Source organism: Maylandia zebra, linkage group LG19, assembly GCF_041146795.1.
Source record: "Maylandia zebra isolate NMK-2024a linkage group LG19, Mzebra_GT3a, whole genome shotgun sequence".
NCBI lineage: Eukaryota > Metazoa > Chordata > Actinopteri > Cichliformes > Cichlidae > Maylandia > Maylandia zebra.
In genome coordinates this window covers 19,724,021-19,743,713 of record NC_135185.1, presented here as the reverse complement: position 1 = coordinate 19,743,713, position 19,693 = coordinate 19,724,021, and the positions used below count along the sequence as shown (strand labels likewise).

Genomic DNA, 19,693 nt, shown 5'->3' with positions numbered 1-19,693 from the left:
TTTAAGCAAGTGTAATAAATGGTTTTTTTTGTCCTTATATCTTCCAGTCAAGTCCAGATCGCTCTTCCAGCTGCCCTCACTCGCCTCAGATAGACTCTGACTCTTTGGAGAAGCCCAAACTGAAGCCAGGAGGGTCCGTGGAAAGCCTGAGGAGTTCTCTCAGCGGACAGAGTTCCATGAGTATGTCTGTGTGTCGTGTATATTTTAATAACTCTCAGTATTTGTTTAAACTTGATGTTTGATGTTTATCGCTTTTGAAGTAGTCTAAACATTCTGATCTCGCTGTATTCATCTGTGGTTAAAAAAAAACTAACTCCTGAAGTAAAGAAGAACATTTATAATATTTTTCAGATACTAACAGACCCATGATAACTTGTGGTCTTGATGTGACATCTTCTTTTCTGATTCGTGCAGGTGGTCAGACGGTGGGCACCACCGACTCCTCCAACAGCAACAGAGAGAGTGTGAAGTCTGAGGACGGAGAGGAAGACGAGCTGCCTTACCGTGGACCCTTCTGTGGACGTGCTCTGGTTCACACAGATTTCACTCCAAGTCCCTATGACAACGACTCCCTAAAGCTGAAGGTAGGCTATGTTATATTGCTCACTACTTAGATATGAGCTCGTACTGAAAAACAAAAAAACTCAAGCTCAGCTTATCTCGATTCGCAGAGCGGAGACATCATCGAAATCATTAGTAAGCCTCCGATGGGTACGTGGATGGGGATGCTCAACGGTAAAGTCGGAACCTTCAAGTTCATTTATGTGGATGTTCTGAACGAAGAGGAGGTGAAGCCCAAGAAAACACGCAGGAGGAGAAAGGCCCGGCAACCCAAACCCACCTCTGTGGAGGAACTGCTTGATCGCATCAACCTCAAAGTAAAGAAAGGCGTACATTTGTGATTAAAAGCAGTGACTAAAATACTTGCATGTGATTGGCTTTAGCTCTATTTAAAGGAACAGTTTGACATTCAGGGGAAGTACACTTACTTGCTTTCTTTTTGAGAGTTGATAACAGCAACCACCTTCAAATCTGTACAGACTAACATTATTCCCCCACCTCCTCACTAGTAAGGTGTTACATACTGTTTGTTAAATCAATGGGGAAATAAAGTGCAAAAGCAACTAGTTATATGTAAGTATATAAGTGATAGTTATATATTAAGAGTTTTAACATGTTAGTGAGATTTGCCTTTATTTTGTATGATGCTTCCCTCTCCTCTCAGTCTTAAGCTTCACCTTACTCACAGCAGGCCAATAGGAGTATTTTCTAAAATGTCAAACTTACAACTTTTACCTGTAGCTTAAATAGATTATTTTTCATTTTCATCTGTGTTGGGAAATTTTAAAATTAAGCTAACTTCATATTTGTTTTGCAAGATGTGCATGCTCAAATGGCATCCCTCTTACATATTTTAATGGATCTGTTTGTGCACCTTTTATTATCGCCTTTCTACAGGAGCACCTGCCCACCTTTCTTTTTAACGGTTACGAGGATCTAGACACATTTAAGTTGCTAGAGGAGGAGGACCTGGACGAACTCAACATCACAGACTCGCAACACAGAGCCGTGTTGCTCACCGCTGTGGAGCTGCTGCAAGAATATGATGGTGGGTCAGACAAACAATAGAAAGTCTCGCTCTATCATAGAAACGTCCTCAATCCAAGGGCCACATTTCAAATTAGAATATTTGAGGGTTTAGATGTACAGATCGGTATCTAAATACTGTCTGCAGTAGACACACAGTCCGAGTTTGGTTTCAGCTTCTGTAGACATTTTTTCTGTTGTTGCTGCATCTCATGGTTTAATAGTTAAATTTTGAAGAATAAATGAACAAATCCTGCATAATCCTCTTTAACTCAAATAGCCACAGTAATTTGCAAAATTTTACCATTTAATTCATGTATGGCTTGAAACTAGCAACTGGGATCATAACATCGGGAAATTGTTTGAGGTCACAAAGTAAAGAGACTGAGGGGCATTTTTTCTTCTAACAAAGTCTGAGTAGTTGCCCCCTGCTGGCCATCGGAAAGAATGCATGTTTAGACTTGGAAGTCACAGTTTTGCACGACTTTCTTTTGACTGTCATGCCCCTGGTGGCGGCGTTGTGCATTGCAGGAAGCAGCGACCCAGAGCGAAGCGGTCAGTCTGAAAGCTCACAGGAGAAGCTGCTGCCGGACAGGCGTGGCCTCTTGGGAGACTCCCCGCGAGACTCTGGCTGCTACGAGAGTAATGAGAACCTGGAGAACGGTAATGACAGCCTGACCCGCCTGTGAACACTGTACGCTTCTTCAGCCCTCCTCTGCCTCATCCCTGTCTAGAAAGACTCTCCAGCTCAAGCATTCCAATCCACCAGATTCCGTTTCCAAGCTCTTCTGGAAAGACTCAGCTGTCGTCGCATTTACTTCTAGCGCTTCATGTTTGTTTGTTTTTTTCTTCCCTCAAGCATCGTCATGCTTTTTTCTGTTTCTGCATCACTGAATCAAACTGTTTTGCGGTCACGTGTCTGTTCAGTGCTTCTGAAAGTTGGCATCACTTGCCTTAACATAATACAGAGGACAGGTAACAAGGGACTAGCAAATTTACTTGATGTTGAGCTGAGCAGTGACATTTTTCAGGCCTTGGAAGAAGCTGCGTGCAGAGCAGCTTGCAGATCTACAAATAGATCCGCAGTGTTGACTTGTGTGGTGGTTTTTGCATTTGCTGAAAGTGGTGGCTGTTGTGTGATGAGTGTTTAAACAAGCTTTAGGTCTACTTACATTAAAAACAGTACATTTTTGCAGTAAGTGCTCGCTTTATTCACAGCTGTATCATGCTTACAGTGGTTTTCTCTTTAGACTTAAGTCTACAAACTGTCGAAATGCAAAGAGCTATGCTTTCTGAATGTTACGTGATTGGACTAAGATGTCAGATCAGCCTCACCTTAAAGTGTATTTCCTTTAAGATTCTGATGTTTGTGTGTGTATTTTATTTTATTTTTTTTAGTCCAGTAAAACCTAATGTTGCACAATATTTTATCACGTGCCTGAAGACTGCATATTGCAGCAGAATTAAAATATTTACTTAACAGTGTAAGTGTTTAAAATAAGGCATTTTGTATCATTGTAAATGCACAAAAATGCAGAGGGCTTAGGGCTACTTTAAAACGTTTAACCAACTTCTCATTGAAGTGTGGCATGTTTGGGCCCTGAAGTCTCAGCATTTTCTGAAGTGTGCTTCTGTCGTGGTTGAGTGTGAGGAATAAATCGCTCCATGCTTTACCACAACTGACTGCTTGCTGCTTTTCTTTTACCCATCGTTCATTTTAGTGCACATTTAGCTGCTTGTTTTGACTTTTTTCTCTTTGGTGTAATTTCAAAGTAGACACTTTCCAAGACTCCCTGCTCTGCTGCTGTTGTGTTTAACCCAGATACATGTCACAACTGCCTGGCAGCTGTATGATCTGCGCACACTCCACTTGTTTATTTCAGGAAGGGGCAAAAAGACACGCTCGACCATCAGCAGATCTTCATCTGGCTTTGAGTCCAGCCACCTCCCATCCCCAGAGTACCCTGTCCTCCCCCTGCCCCTCGCCTCCATCCAGTCCAGCAAGTCTTCATCCCACAGTAAACCCAGATGCTTCCCCCATGTCCATCCTAACCTCCCAAAGCGCGGTTTGAGCTCAATAAAAGGTCGTATTCAGAGCAGATCGTTTGCTAGGAGCCACAGCTGCATGGAGCTAAGAAGAAACGCAGCACAGACTCCGCTACGCCGCTGCTTCTCCCTGACGATTCTCCACAAAGATCAGAAGAGAAGACTCCTCCTCCGCCCTAAAGACCTAAATCTGTACATAAAGAGCACAAAAAACCCACTGACAGTCGTGCGTCCATCCTCCCACGCTTTATGTAGGACATCATACACTGCTGCATGTACCAGCACAGCAACACAGCAGGCACACCCAGAGCCGCCACCCACAGCTCTACCCAAAAGGTCCAGCGACCATGTAGCTGCACCTTCCTTATTAAACCCAGAGCGAGAGCCCTTACCGACAGTAATGCCCGACAGAGAGCACATCTTTCTAGGAGAAAGGAAGGGTGCTTCAGTTTCAGCCACTTCTGAAGCTTGTCGGCTGAAACGAAAAGAACTTAGAAGTAAATCTGGCGGTGGAGCCGGTTTCTAACAAGGTCTGTACAGTAAGTGCAGTACAGAAAGGTGTCTTTACAGCTGTTGATTTCTGGTTTTCAGCTAAATGGAAATTCTGAAAATCTAACCACAGGTTTTCAAAGAAAATATAACAGTGTAAACTTGACATCTAAAGTGGAAACGTGAAGGTCTGTGCTTACGCTGTTAAACCACATTCATGTAGCTACTGACCCCCTCGGTCACAGTTTCAGTGATCTCCATTCAGCTGAATCTGGTTCGTCTCTGCAGTGGAGCTGTGCAGAGTCCAACAGTTACACGAGCAGTAGCGCTCGCTCAGAGTTGTCATTTTTCAACACAAAGCATTCATGAATAATTTACTCCTTCTGGGTTCACTGTAATGGAACGTTTTCAAACTGTTAATATGAACTGAGTGTTTTGTTCTTGTTGTGTGTATGTGTATATATATAAATATAGAATATAATAATCACAGCTGGCCTATACAGACAATTTGGCCCCAGATGGCAAAGTACGGGCGCAAACTAGAAAAGCAATAAGCAGTTTCTTTTTCAGGGTTTATTGACACAATGTTTATATTATATTAGGAACACCCCAATCAAAACATCTGCTGTGAAAGGAACCTAAAATTATTAACAGGCAATCAGCTTTTATGATAACAAAATGAATGTTTCCAGACAATGCAAAAACATTATCTCCACTGAAATAGTGATACAGAAAATGTTCTTATGTATTATAAGCATAAAAATAACAGCAGTAAATGCTTTTTTTTCTTAAATCTGATGTTTTTACAGTACTGTTACAGAAAGATGTAATGATGATAATGATGTAATATCCTGAAAACTTATTAACGATTAGTTAAATTAAAACTCCACCAGTGTTAAATTAAATTATTAAATAATTATATTTCCATAAATCATGTTTCTTATAGTCTTTTTTTTTTTAAATGTAAAATCTACTCTAAATCTACTAAGTGTTCTGTCTGTGCTTAGCTTTGTCATTTTATAAAAAGGTTGTGTTAGTAGCCCTGAGTAGAAGTGGGATGTAGAATGTGTTCACAGTTTAGGCTGTGGGGCCATTTCATGAAGGGACTGTTTGACCAGCCCCAGTGTGTCCAGAGCAGTACCCCAGGCGAGGGTAACTCCCCAACCCCCGTGGCCATAGTTGTGGACCACAGGCACCGGCCGGCCCTGCAGCTCCACCACTTCCCTCTCCACCCTTGGGTTCTTCCTGCTGGGCCTCAGGCCGACCCACTCGTTAAGAATTTTGGCTTTGTTGAGTGACGGCTCCAACCTACTGCAGCGCTCCAGGATGCCCTTAGTGTCTCTGTCGTCCACCTGCAGCCGCCAGTCTCCTTCTTGCCTCGTCCCACCTATAGTGACACTGCGTATGCCGGGGTAGATGTACGTCGTCCCATCTCCATCTCTAATGAAGTGCTGCACCCAGGGGGCCTCCACTTTGAGGACCTGGCCTCTGACAGGGTACACTTGTGTGTCTCCCACCAATACTTTGGAGCCGAGACCGGAGCAGTTGACAATGATATCAAAGTTGTTACTCAATTCTTGAAGATTGTTGACTTTCCTCTGTTCCACTTGACCTCCAGCTTTTCTGAACCTTTAGAGAAGAATTTATGATGTTAACATGACGAACTTTAAATTAAGTAGAGTTCATTTGTAATTAAAAGCTTGTGGATATAATAGTATGACGTGATAAAAGAAGTTTAATGTAGGGGATGAACCTCTTCTCGAGCCATGGCAGGTAGGTGGAGCATTCGCATTTTAAGGTGGTGAAAGCCTGACCAAACTTGTGATCTGGGAAGCGTTTCCGTTCAACATCAGTCATGAGTCGAAAGCCGATCACAAACTCTGACCAGAATGGTTTTTTAACTGCTGGAACCTCTTTAAAAATTTGCCAGCTGCAAGAAATTAGTAGAGAAATCAGTTGTTCGACAATGGATCGGGCTAAGTACTCAACTTTTACAGCATCGTATACAAGTAATTGCTACCCAGAGCTCAGCATTACTCCAGCTTCTGGTGCACATTGAGACTGAGCAATGGCCAACAGGTGATCAAAGCTGTCCTTGAACCAGTGTTTTTGTCTTTGCAAGGGAATATCTGATGGAGAAAGGCATCATGTAAAGCAAATGTGCACTGCGTTTTTATTTTTATATACATTGCATAATGTGGTGCAGCTGTAGTGTAAATCTCTGAGACAGATCCTGTTTTCTTACCTGGAAATTGTGCAGCAAACAAAATCCCAGCAGCTCCGTCACTTGTTGTGTCTGGGCTGAATTTGTCAGCCATCAAAGTAACAGAGCAGAAAGGTAGAGCTTCAACAATGCACACAGCGGTGGAGAATCCAATCACGCCAGCTCCAACAACCACAACCCTGACGCTTTTCATCATGGCAGCTCTGCACCTCAAACGACAAGAGAATTTTACTAAATGCCAAATAACCTTTGTTATGACTCCCTTTTAAAAGTTACTCAACGACAAATTGTCCATTACGAAACAGTCATTGTAAGAGCAGTGTACATGCAGTTATCCATAAAACAAAGGCTACTGGTGTACCAAATGTCCAAGTCTTGCATTTGCTGTAGCTGTTTAAAATATAACAGTTCTGATTGTCCTTTTAGGGTTATATACAAGAAGAAAGCACCCTGTATGTGCAGCAATGTCCTCTGCTGAACCTGAGACTTTCACTTCTAGCGAGCCTGAACAACTTCACAAGAAGTTGCAAAATCATTTTCTTAATTTCATTATTTAGTGTTTGTTTCAAAGACTTTGTTGTTAATGTTGCCTTAGGAGACCTCAAAAACTCACGGTGCCTCAATCCTGCCTTTTACAAATAAATAAAAAGCAGCTCTTACAAAACAGAGCTCTCTTTCTCACAGGCTCTCAAACACCCTGACATTTCTTAGAGTGTATTAAGGATTAGTGATTAGTATTACTGATACTAATTATGATACATTTCTATGACTAAAGCTCTTGAAGATGAACAACCAAATAGTGAACAATATATATAATTACACAATGTTTTAATTACTGCATTGTCACATAAGAGATACATGTGTATGTGTGTGCTTTTCTGGGGTCTGAAAAGTTCCAAATTCACCATTTAAAGAACTACTTGCAGACTTGCCCTCTGCACAGACCCAGCAGGTCAGGGTGGAACAGGAAGCTGAGGATAAAGCCACAGAAATGGCTAAAGAGGGGGTTGTTCTCCCCAGAAAGGTTTGGAGGGAATTGATGAATTGATGGTGGAATGAAAAGGGGGTCCACCAGCCAAACTTCAGTTAACAGGCTCTCCTCATTAATTCCTTTTTCACAATGCATAAATGTGTATTCTAGTTATTGCTGCAGCTGAAACTGTCTTACAGATTGTGGAAGTATATTTATTAAATGAATCATCACACAATAATTCAGTTATATATCTAGCTGTAAGTTGTAGCCGGTTGTAACAGCAACCATACAAAAATCCACTCCCAACTGTTGTTGGAAAGGTACGAATACCTTAGCCATTAGTGAAATATAGCTGATATGATGTTGGAAAATATATTCTATTTTCGTTATGCATTTCAAAATAAAAACTTTCTTTTGAAATTTATTTTTTATTAGAAGAAAGTTCGCTTAATATGGAAGTATAATCTAAACTAAATACATGTTGTATGGCTCACTTTAAAAACAAAGTCCCATTGACATTAAAAAAAAAAATCCCTAGACCTACCCGAGAAGAGCAGAAATCGCAACAAATATAGCAGCACAGTTCTGTCAAAGTGTGTGGATATTAAATATGAATGCGCAACTTTGAATGGCTCTCCAGAGTGCAAACTAACAACTAATGAAATAAAGCACGTGGCAGTGCGTTGTAAGGAATCGAAAATGTCTATACAGATAAATAAGCCTTATACACACCGAAAGCTCGACAATCCAAATGTATCCACCCACCTAAAATAAAACTGTCTCCTTCTTCCCCCGCACAGAAAATGTCCCCAGAGACCGACAACAGGTGCTGTGTGTTTCTGTTTTTCTCTCGGGAACGTGCACTTCCTGAATCAAATTTCATTAGCTATGCTAATTTTAGTTATTTTAAAAGTCCCACTGAGTTATTAAAATAAAATAATTTCCCATAATGCCACCTATTTAACAATTTAAACAAACCTTTATTAACCTAGAAGAAAGGGTTGATCGACGGGGAAAAGTGCGACCCTCAGGGGTCGGCGGCTCGGCGTGGATCTCGTTAGAACCTCACATCTCGCGATAGGTGGCTCATATCACGCTCTGGTCCGTCCAGCGAGCGAAGGTAAGGTCCTAAAAGCTGACTACTTCAAATTAAACCGCAGTTTATACGTCCAAGTCCTGTCACCAGACCGAAAATTATTAGTTAACTTCTTTTGAAAGCTTTATTTCGGTCGCATTCTTCGCCATTTCTGCTTCTCGTGCCCCCCCTTTCAAGACAGCGGCGGTGCATTGTTTGCTTTGAGACAATTAGCTTGCTTGCTAACATCCATTCGTCTGTAAACATTATTTAAGCTGAATGTCAGTGAACTCTGCATGAACGTGATGAACAGTGCAAAATATCTGTAAGTTAATATATGAGGTGAATGTAAATACCAGTATGGGTTCAATTTTGATTTTGAAAACATGAGGATAAACTAAACAACGACCAACATTATAGACAGTTTATTATACTTCTATTATTTATTTTATTGTAATATGAAGAATATTTTTGTTAGTTTAGACTGGTCACTACAGATTAATCAGCTCTGTAATACAAATTCATTCTAGATCTATAATACCAAATGTATGCTTACACGACAGACTCGTATTTGGACAGTCCAACCATGTCTGGTGTCCTAAATGTGACAAATTCCTGAAAAACTGTTGTTAGTAATATTTGTCCTACATTTTTACAGACTGAACATTTACTAATGGATAAACGGATCATGTAGATTCCTCTGGTCATGTATGAGTAAGTAGTAATAGCAGTGGTAATACGAAAAAGATCATATATTTATGTAGCCTGGGAAATGGTTAGCCACACAGGACACAATTACTGGGGTTCTTAATGTGCAGTTTTATTGTCAATGACGACTGAATAAACCAAAGGTCCTTTGACCTTTACTTTTGTCAAACAGCGGCCATATGGACTTGTACTGAACATCTACAGCACGAGAGGTAACGTGGCAAAGTAACAGAATAACCGATTAAACAAAGATGCGCCAATACAATACGAGGAATAAAAGAAATGAAATACAAAACACAAAAATACGGCAGTGGCCTCTGTCTGTGCAGAACAAAATACAAAGAACTAAATCACACAAGGCTCCTTTAAAAAAATGTGGAAGTGTTACATACATGTTTACAAACACTTACATTCCACAGAAATCTCAGCTCACTTGCAATACTGGAGCACACAGACGATCTCGCAACTTATCCCTTGCATGGAGAAAATGGCCGCTCCACGCTGCACATACAGGTCCTTTGCATCATACATTTAAGAAATACATCATCTTGTTAAAATACTGACGTTTTGCCACTGCACTACAATTATAACAATATGTTTCAATGAGTTATGTGCATATTTAACAATTCCTTACCAATAATTTAACTCCTTCACAACATTCCCGTTCCACATCCACAACAAAAAGAAAAGTAAACAGGAAGTCCCAAGATGCATTTCTTGTTAAGTTTTTTTTTGGAAAACTGCAGTTAACCCTTAAGCCTATAGCACAAGGAATACCATTAAATTACCCAATAACATTCTTGTCTTACCATACATGGAAACAAAGAAACAACATTTTAAGACCCCTTTTTGAACCTTAAATGGATATTTGGTTAACTGAAATGGAAAATATTATTATTAATTTACCACTCGGCTACATTTAAAAAACGCACTGAACCTCTGATATAAGCCAAACATATATACTGCTGAGGTCAGAAGTTTACATATATTCGTATCATAATGGGCATAAATGTCTTCTTTAAAAGCCCAAAATCACATGACCTTCATGCCCATGATGAATTCATATAAACTTTTAAACTAACTGTACACTCATTTTGTTTTCATACGTTTTCATTTAAGGGACAGATGTGGTTGTTTTTGCGGCAAAGATGTCTCAAAAATCAACCAGTCCACCTTCATCGCTTATGGCTCACCTTCATTCAGAGTCACATAAACAGAGCATCCTGAACAAATTCAACAAGCTCAGGAAAAGTGACCTGCTGTGTGACATTACTCTTGTCGTGGAGGATGTGCAGTTCAAGGCCCACAAAGCCCTGCTGGCAGCAAGCAGTGAGTACTTCTCCGTCATGTTCACAGCAGAAGATCAGATCCATCGGTCCACCCACCGGCTGGACGGTATGGCACCAAACATGTTTGCAGCAGTGCTGGAGTTCATCTACAGCGCCCAGGTGTCTGTGGAGGAGAGCGCCACAGAGCAGCTCCTGGCCACAGCTCATCGAATGGAAGTCGGTGACCTTGTCAAAGTGCTCACTGACCTAACTCGCTCTGCAGCAGGGGTCAAATGCAATGATGCTCAAGCAAACAAAGCTGAAGATGCAGAGCTGGTGAAGCGCAAAAGAGGGCGGCCGAGGAAAGATGTAGGTGCACCTGTGACAGAGCTGGTGGGGAGAAGAGAACCATGTGAGAGTTCAGAGGACCGACAGGCAGAAGATAATCCAAAAACTGAGTCTCAGCCTAGAAATGAGGACCCCGAAGAACACCAAAGCCGGCAGAGCAAACGCAAAATCAACCCACCGGTAAAATATAAGGGCTACAAAGTGGGCAATAACACAGCAGGACACAAGGAGCCTGGGAAGAGGGGCAGGAAAAGGAAATACCCTGACACTGAGGCACGATGTGAGGACTGTGGAAAAGTCTTCAAAAGCCACCTGTTTTTAAAGATTCACCAGCGCACTCATACAGGTAATTACACTCTGATTTAAAGAGAGGTCAGAATGGAGGTTTAATACAAATTTGGCCTTTTTTTCTAGTTTTTGGACATAGTTTAAAAAAAGGACTTCATTCCCTCAACTGTAATAAAAATAAATGTTTTAACTTTTCAAATGTTGTGCTGAAAAAAAAAGAAAAGAAAAGAAAAATAGAAACGCATAGAAAGTACAGATGACTACGACTGACGAGAGTTTAGCAGTCACTAATCACATCCGCACCTGTAAAAGTACAACTACTTTCTTTAACTCCAGGTGAGAAGCCTTTCCACTGCATGGTGTGCGGGAAGAGTTTTACCCAGAAGCACACTCTGCTGGCTCACCAGCGCATGCACACTGGAGAAAAGCCATTTGTTTGTACCGTCTGCTCCAAAGCGCTTTCCACCAAACACTCCCTGCAAGAGCACATGAACCTCCATGAAGGTAGGACCCAATGAACTGACTTCTCAGTTTCTCATGTTTGATAAGTAGTAACTTTGTTTACAAGTAATTTCCAGGAATCCTCATAATTTCCTGAAAGTGATCTTTCCAACAAAGTTGATCTACAGTCTGATTTGAGAAATGTAGAAAGTGTTAGTTGTTGCAGTGATTACATCAGACCTACTATTCTTAGTTTCAGCTGTATTTTTTTTTTTTTTTAAATTCGAACAGAGTAGCTTTCAGGATGGCATACGACCCTCCTCACCAGCTTTTTCTTCTGATTGGCTACTTCATTTAAACTTTATCTATATAACGCCTCAAGGTGCTTTATATTGTAAGGTAAAAAGAAATGAACACATTCAGCCGGTACTGAAAGGCTATGTTTCACCAATAGAATGCAAAGCCAAAGCAAATCAGGCACTCCTTAAAGCACCGTCTGACGAGCTGTTCACTGCATTGTGCAGATTGAAGTCCTGGATGTAGCCCAAAAGATTAACACTACACGAACAAGCAGATATAGAACAGATAACAGACCATCAAACCACATTCCAGTGTCTGGACTTGATTCCTAGAAATGGATAGTTATCCATTTCCAGTTATCCACTTTCGATTCAGTGCAAGGGATGTAAACCAGGAACAAATCTTATGCAAACGGTGCTGTACAGTTGTCTTCATTGCAAAGCAACACAGCTAACATATTTAGCCCCTAAAAATGCACAGTGGCAATAACTGTGCTGTATGCAAAAGTCTCATGTGTTATTATAATATAATGAAATACTACATTTTACTTCTATTAGATACACTTGGGCCCAGTAAATACATGCCTTCTTTAACATAAATGAAGCAATGTAGGGGAAAAGCTTTTTACAACTAAGGGGTAAAAAGATGCTCTAAGAAGAATTAAGGTGTTTTGTTTCTCTGGCTAGGAAAACCGGAAGGATTTTCAGTTTACTACCTATTACAACTCTTTTAAATGTGCCCAAAAATCAAATGCCCACATTTTGTGTCTTGCCTGTGCTTTTGATTTACCTAGCTTAATTTGGTGTGAGTTGCCTAGTTTTGGATGGATATTGGCTGTAGAGATGACTTCCTTCTCTTAATGGCACTAAAGCCGAAGTGCTCTAGCATATTGCGATGTTGATCTCTCATGAGCTCTGTTTTATTTGCTTCTTTAGAAGAGAAATCCTTTGACTGTGATAAATGTGGAAAGACCTTCACTCAGAAAAGGCAACTTAAAAGCCATTACAGAGTTCACACAGGTAAGTCATGGGGAAACTGCCAGAGATCTGGTCAGTGTATTCAATCAATCTGAAGGTAAAATTATTGAATCTTTATTTTTAAATAAAGGGAAATCATTGCCAGAATGTGCTCAGTGTCATCACAAGTTTATGGATGCAGCTCAACTGAAAAAGCACGTGAGAACTCATACAGGTAAGATCAGCTCTCCAAGTCATTCTTTTGCTATTGATATCTGCTTTATGGAAGCGTGTGCTGCAGCAGCTGATGGTGTTAACGTTTACACAGGTGAGAAGCCTTTCACTTGTGAAATCTGTGGAAAATGTTTCACAGCCAAGAGCACACTGCAGACTCACATCAGAATCCACAGGTCAGCTGTTATATTTGATTTTCACTCCACTTTTAACAGTTTTTGCTCCCTGCTGTATAATATACGACCCAGGAGGAGACGTGGTCATAACTGCCTCAATATCTGGTTTTGCAGAGGTGAGAAGCCTTATAACTGCAGCATCTGCAAGAAGTCCTTTTCAGACCCCAGTGCAAGACGACGACATGTTGCCTCCCACTCGGGGAAGAAACCCTTCACCTGCTCTTTCTGCAGCCTTTCTTTTACACGCCTGGACAATCTGAAAACACACACCAAATCCCACAACAAGGAGAGAGCTGCGGGTGGAGAGGCCTCATCGGATACTGCAGCAAAAGATGGCTCTGGAGCCCCGCAGGAAGAGGTGCAAAATATCCTTCACCTGCAGCAGTACCAGCTGCCTGCCACCTCTGAACAAGAGCTCCAGGTGGTGGTGACAGAGGATGTGGACCACATTAACTTTATCCCGGGTCAGGACCACGAGATCAGCCTCATCAGCACAGAGGGAGAGATGGCTCAGTCAGCCCCCTCTAAACTCACCCTCCTCGCCCGGCCATCAGGGCACGTGCACAATGTGGCGTTGGTCACTCAGGGTGATGTGGTGGATCAGACCTCTCAGATCCACACTATAAGTATGCTGCAGGGTCAGATGATGCACCAGGCTGAGCAGATGCATGTTATCACTTTGAGTAAAGAGGCTATGGAGCAGCTGCAGGCCCATCACGGTCCTGCGCAGCCCTTTCAAATAACACAGCGTCCCATTCAACAGCTGCAGGTGATGCGTCAGCCAATCCAGCAGCTGCCTGTTGTTCAGGAGCCCTTGGAGGGGCAGGTGAGCAGGGAACAACAACAAGGCCGGGCTATTCACGTCAGCAGCCAGAGCAGCCAACCAATCTCCATCAGTCAGACTAGCGAGCAGATCTCCAACCATCACATCCAAGGACAGACATTTCAGATCCAATCAGGAACTGTGTCCTACCTGTACACCACCGGACTGCCACAGGAGAGCTGAGAGTGATCTGGACCACCGGGAACTTAAATCTGATGGTGCTACTGTGGAGATCAACTATATACAGACAAAACTGACCATAGTCAAAGGTAGCAGTATTAAAAGATGAAGTTTGCAGATCCTTGTTCTTTGCCATATTGCTTAAAAACTGTGGCATGATTAATAATGTGGAACATCTGTCTTAACTCATTCACTGCCATTGACGTCTATAGCCGTCAATTGCAGTGCATGAGTCAATGGGTTTAACTCATTCACTGCCAATGGCTGGCAGTGAATGAGTTAAGTATAGTTTTCCTTTAATTGGGCTCACCTGGTTAACTAATTACGACAGGTGTCTGAGATTGATATGAGTGATCCAAAGAGCCCCCAGACACAAAGGTGTTGAACCAAAAACCTTCTGGTTATTGCTTTGGTTGCAAGCAGATTGCCATGGTTACCTGGAGTTTTTCATGTCTGATGGCAAATACTTGCCAGCTACTGGCCAACTGATAGTACATCATGATAAAGTCGGACACAAACCAGAAAAGGAGAAGGTTCGACTTCAAAGTAGAAGTTTGCTTCAGTGCTGCAGCAATCATGTGTCAAAGGGCGCCACTTTTACTGGCATGTGTCTGTAGACAAATCTGTCACTTCCATTCGAATGCAGCACTATCTTACTCGCCAAAAGCAGTCACAAAGAGCCTTTTATCATCCAGCTGGGGAATACAGCGACAGTTGATCCTACATCATCAGCATCACTGTCAAACACCCAAAATGATGCTGAAGTTAATGACATGTTGTTAGTGGCCATGTGTGAAAACCCTTGAGGCCTTTGAGGACATCAGCTGGATGCAGCACTTAGATCTCAGTCCATGACACGAAAGGCAGGAATATCAGGAGCCATAATGGAGGAACTCCCAAACAAACAAATGTGATATTTTTCAGTTTCCAGGTTTGAAAAGTGAAAAGTGTCTTAAACCTGAATTTGTATTTATTGGTATTTAATCATTTTATTAATTACTGTAAAATTGGTGATAATAAAGCGGGTAGCTTTTGCAGGTATGGCTGGTTCCAAGATCCTCACTTCCAAAACGCTCAATTCGAGTCTTTAAAAGGTTTGTTCACAATCAAATGGTTGATATAAACATGGCTATCTCCACCTTTTATGTACAGTCTGAACAGAAGACAGTTACTATGCAACAGATGCTAAACAGTTATTATTTTAATGATTTTTTTAGAGCTTATGACAAAACAGGTTTTGTTTTTGCCCACTTAAAAACGTCATCATTTGGTTTTATTTCATAAGATGTGACCAAACTCATTCTACAACTGAAAAATGAACTTTGACATGATTCCTTTGATAAATTTGCAATAAGCTCAAATTGGTATATATCTAATATGAGTATTAGAAACCTTAAGTAGACACGATGTAATGCTATTAATTGACAAAAGTTAAGTACGGATAAAAATAAAGGCAAATTATAGAAATATCCAGAAAGTAAAATATCAGTGATAAGGGTTTTGTTAAGAGCTTTGAAAGTATTTATTTTGAATATTTAAAAAGTTACTGAAATATGGAGAGGGGCAACATCAAGATGCTGTGCTGTAGGTTAAAGGGAAGACATGCATGTCACAGCTTTGGGAATGGAATAGATAACATTCAGTTCACACAGAGCTATAAAACACTACAGGCAAGCCTACAGCAAGCTAATCTGCTAATCAAGTTTGTGTGTGTGACTGATTGCTGCACCTCACAGATCTGGGAACAAAGCCTCGGCTATCGGGAGGCGCAGGCGACACAGATCCTGAAAGAGAAACAAAGGCAGATTCAAGCTGAACATCTAAGAGATAAAACTGGGCACCCTGCTATACCCGTCTGACGAAACAGATACCTACACTCTATATCCATACTGGTACTCAGGTTGTTGCACTCAACTTATCGTCTTATTTTATTACTTGTTATTCTGTTTGTTAAAAAACAAAACAAAAGACCAACAACTATTATTTATTACTTTAAAAAAAATCAGTTTCTTCATTATTATTATTTTTTTTTTTCACTCCAGGACCGTGTGTGCATAATTTCTTTCCACCTCATGTTAACTTGTGATGCGAATGACAATAAAGCTCCTTGAATCTTTGAAGATGGGTGACCACAAAAGCATTCACACATTCTTGACCTTGAAACCAGCAATGTACTGTCTCGCTTTACGTTCACCATTTAGTAGTTGTCCTATTATTATGTAGACGTAATCTTCATTAGTTGGGACACCAGTGAATTCAATATGCTTTAAAACTCCAAAATGTACCGTGCTGTAAAAAAGTATCTCCCCACCCACCTTCTTGTTTTTTACATTAGAGATGAAACAAGTTTTTAAATGATTATTTCACTCACTGCTTTCGATCTGTCTGTGCTCATGTTTGAAAGACCTCTGGCTGTTTCTGCTCTCTGCTGTCTTGGCTCTGTTGCAAAGTCCTGAGGTGTGGTGTAGTTTGTGAGGCTGCCAGGCTGCAGGGCTGAATGCAGCCTGTTCCGGTGCAGACCTGTGCACACAGAAATAGAACAGAGTGAGAGCTATGCTGCAGTGTGAAAATAACATCTATAAAGTAATTTAAAATGTCATCACAAAAAGATATGAGTGTCTGGATAATCTGATGGCTTTCGATTTCACTCATGAACCGCATGAGCAGCTTTACATTATTGCTTCACTGCTCTGAGATGAAGGTGGTGGGCTCAGTACCTGTCGAGGGACTTCTAGTACTCAGTCTGCTGACTGACAGCGTGGAATAAGTCCTGCTTTGACCTGTGATATAACGATACCGAGAAAGTAGGAGTGAAATGTCAAGTCAAGAATGTCTGAAGCAGACAAAATCTTACAGGCAAAGCGAGCTGTTGGTCTGTCATCCTGTTGAGTATCAGCAGAGCCTGGAAGGCTTTTACCTGCTGTCGAAGCTCCTCTGGAGAGAGCTGCCTCCACATCGTTCATCTGGTTCTGCAGTTTATCCAGCTGCTAAAAGGCCTCTTGTTTAAGGCTGCACTGCTGCTGTAGCTGCCCCCTCACCTGGACCCCAACAATGTGGTTAAAAGTTGTTGTTTTTTTTATTCCTGCTTAAATTTAAAATGAAAACACCATGTGCATTGATATTGACTTGACAGATCTATCACCAGAATGAGGCCAAGACTAACTCTGTATCTGTAAGTATCTCTACAGGATTTTTGCACCAAGGCACTGCAAAAATCCTTTAACCTCTCATCCAAGAGGCTTCTTCAGTTCTGCAAACTGATGAAGAGACTCAGGTATTCAACCCCTCGTGGATTTGTCCCATTGGAGGTGGTCCTGAGAGTCGTGTCATCACGCAATCCATTAAGGTCACGTGGTCAAAGTGTGACTGTTGAATCACATGGGATCTCAAGACTGCATTATACAGTTCTGTTAAAAATTGTCCCTTTCCTGTTTTTTTCCCCCCATTTTTTTGTCACACATGTTTCAATATTAGACACAGATAACCCGTGTAAATACAAAATGCAGTTTTAAATGATTATTTAATTAACCGGGGGGGGGGGGGGGGGGGGGGGGGGGGGGATCTAAAGCTACCTGGCCCTGTGTGAAAAATATAATTACCCCCTTTTTAAATCATGAAATGACTGTGAGCAACCTTTTTTTTTTTTTTATCTTGCCCAATGATACTTGGCATGCAGACTGGAGGAGCCAGGGATCAAACTGCCAACCTGCCGATCAGTAGGTGACCTGCTCTACCTCCTGAGCTACAGCCACCCCTTTAATTTGCTTTATATTAATATTAGACAAAGGTAACCCCAAGTATATACAAAAATATCACTTTTTAAATGATGAATTCATCTCAATTGGATTTAGGTCTGGACTTTTATCCTACATCACTCTGTCAGATTTTTGCCAGATTTTTGGCAGTGGCTAGTGAAAAACTTTAAAAGCAAATAGCTAACCCCAAGTTGCTCTCCGATGCAGCTATCGGAGTGTGAATGTTGTTAGAAAGGCACTCAGTTTAGAGTCAGTGCTTGTGAGAATGGGTGTGATTGGGTGAATGTGGCATGTTGTATACAGCGCTTTGAGTACGCCGGGAGAGTAGAAAAGCGCTATATAAGAATCGCTCCACTTACCATTTACAGATAGGAGATCAGGAGGGAGGTATTAATTGAGGTTTCTGATAGCTGGTTTTGGAGGGCATTGTGCCTTTTCAATGAGAGTCGTTCAGAGTGGACATTGATGGCTTCTCAGGCCAAAGTATGAACATTATCATCCTGAAAACAGTCTGTCCTGATGAGTTCTTCTCTGCTGAGCCATCAGTCTGTGGAGTGGTTGTCTGGTTTTCCCGTGTAACGTTATGAGCACTCCTTGCTGCACTGAGCAGCACACACTACGTTGCTTAGATTGTGTTTGTGCCTTTGGGATGAACCAGTGCTTTTCTAAAAGTGTTGCTGGATTTGACATACACTTGCATGTTATACTGAGTTGTTCCATCATAATTTCTTAGAAATGTAATTTCTGACAAGCCTGCCCAGCGATCAAGAACCACACCTTGATTCACAGTTTGGATCATATGACCATTAATAACTCAAGTGGTTGCGGGGTGGATCAGTGACTTTCTGCATAACCTCCATGGTGGGTAAATATCTGGGACTCTACACTGGAACTGAAGAAGCTTCTTGGATGAAGCGAAAAGTCTTCATGAATTGAAAAGAAGTCCAACTAGTGCTGAAGACTACCATGACCTGAAAGACTGAGAACCTACAGATATAGTCTGTTAATTGGTTTTATTTGACTCTCAGTTAAGATGTTCAGAGGTTGATTTACTTAAAATACCACGATCTTTTTAAAAATTGTATTTCTTTGGATGATCTATTTAAAATCCACTGACCACAGGTTTTTTTTTTAGCTCATGAAAAGTGGATTTTTTTTAGGGTTTGCACAGAAGACAGCCTGCAATCAGTGGTGCATAACACATTAATTAACGTACAGACCTGCCGGATCTCTTTGGCACTGCGCTCTCTTTGTAGCCTGTTTATCCTGCTGCCTCTGTCCAGCTGCTCACCGAGGGCCCTGAGCTGTCTGTCTCTATCCTCCATGTCGGCTCTCATTTGTTCCAAGGTCTGCACTAGATGAGCGTCCAGCTCCTGTCTGCTGCGGGCTTCCCGTGCAGACCGATGCCTGAACACCTGGAGCTCCTCTGTCTGTGAGCGAGAACCAGCAAACATTCAGTGAATATATCCAGGCTTCTTCTCCTGACAGCTCTTGCCACTGTCAAAACTGAAAATGCACAGCTTTACATGAATTAGGAAGTCTATGTGAGCGAAATGTGATTTAAACACTTCAAGATGTGCAGTGAGCCTCCAAAAACCCAGATCCTGTCCTCAGAGATCCAAAAAAGCCAACAAGAGAAACCTAGAGAAGCTGCAATATAATGTAAGTGTCTGTAGGATCAGCAACGAGGCAAAAAATGTAGTTAACTTTTAAAATCCTGGCATTTTAAAATAAACCTGCACTGCTTCTGAAAGCATTCAACAGCACCTTCACCAAGCTTAAGAAATACAAACCAAACATTTCATAGTTTTAATGAATTTCA

At 41.4% G+C, this 19,693-nt stretch overlaps 4 protein-coding genes across 15 annotated transcripts in view; 2 read left to right on the top strand and 2 right to left on the bottom strand.

Moving 5' to 3' along the window:
• Positions 1–4,688, top strand: part of sash1b (SAM and SH3 domain containing 1b) — a 62,933-nt gene extending 58,245 nt beyond the window's left edge. For 4 of the 5 annotated variants that reach the window (XM_004540096.5, XM_004540097.5, XM_004540098.6 and 1 more), the window contains 6 exons: positions 48–180; positions 415–584; positions 672–878; positions 1,459–1,609; positions 2,119–2,250; positions 3,471–4,688. In XM_004540096.5, the coding sequence (XP_004540153.3) occupies positions 48–180; positions 415–584; positions 672–878; positions 1,459–1,609; positions 2,119–2,250; positions 3,471–4,159 (1,482 nt within the window). In that variant the 3' untranslated portion in view covers positions 4,160–4,688. Of the gene's footprint in view, positions 1–47; positions 181–414; positions 585–671; positions 879–1,458; positions 1,610–2,118; positions 3,267–3,470 lie in introns of those variants that run through there. The other variant, XM_012922412.3, reaches the window with a different exon arrangement.
• ddo (D-aspartate oxidase) lies at positions 4,681–9,880 on the bottom strand. 7 transcript variants are annotated; one of them, XM_023153412.3, is made up of 6 exons: positions 9,737–9,818; positions 9,513–9,618; positions 6,368–6,549; positions 6,143–6,251; positions 5,876–6,052; positions 4,681–5,751 (listed from the first exon to the last, which is right to left on the bottom strand). In XM_023153412.3, exons 3-6 carry the CDS (start codon positions 6,540–6,542, stop codon positions 5,193–5,195), a joined length of 1,020 nt encoding a protein of 339 aa, XP_023009180.1. In that variant the 5' UTR covers positions 6,543–6,549; positions 9,513–9,618; positions 9,737–9,818; the 3' UTR covers positions 4,681–5,192. The 7 variants fall into 7 exon arrangements, with proteins under 7 accessions (XP_023009180.1, XP_023009179.1, XP_004540161.1 ...); XM_023153411.3 differs by having other exon boundaries at positions 6,368–6,555; positions 9,513–9,880; XM_004540104.6 differs by lacking the exons at positions 9,513–9,618; positions 9,737–9,818 and adding an exon at positions 8,298–8,406.
• si:ch73-242m19.1 (coiled-coil domain containing 162) overlaps positions 9,194–19,693 on the bottom strand; it is a 32,804-nt gene continuing 22,304 nt past the window's right edge. Inside the window, exons 31-35 of one of the 2 annotated variants that reach the window (XM_076877728.1) lie at positions 19,092–19,301; positions 17,034–17,154; positions 16,834–16,896; positions 16,488–16,636; positions 9,194–15,900 (exon numbers count right to left, since the gene is read on the bottom strand). In XM_076877728.1, coding sequence (XP_076733843.1) covers positions 17,104–17,154; positions 19,092–19,301 — 261 coding nt within the window. In that variant the 3' untranslated portion in view covers positions 9,194–15,900; positions 16,488–16,636; positions 16,834–16,896; positions 17,034–17,103. Of the gene's footprint in view, positions 15,901–16,487; positions 16,637–16,833; positions 16,897–17,033; positions 17,155–19,091; positions 19,302–19,693 lie in introns of those variants that run through there. The other variant, XM_076877729.1, reaches the window with a different exon arrangement.
• On the top strand, positions 10,251–16,475 carry zbtb24 (zinc finger and BTB domain containing 24). The gene is made up of 6 exons (XM_012922418.3): positions 10,251–11,064; positions 11,343–11,510; positions 12,683–12,766; positions 12,855–12,938; positions 13,032–13,113; positions 13,228–16,475. Exons 1-6 carry the CDS (start codon positions 10,251–10,253, stop codon positions 14,117–14,119), a joined length of 2,124 nt encoding a protein of 707 aa, XP_012777872.1. The 3' UTR covers positions 14,120–16,475.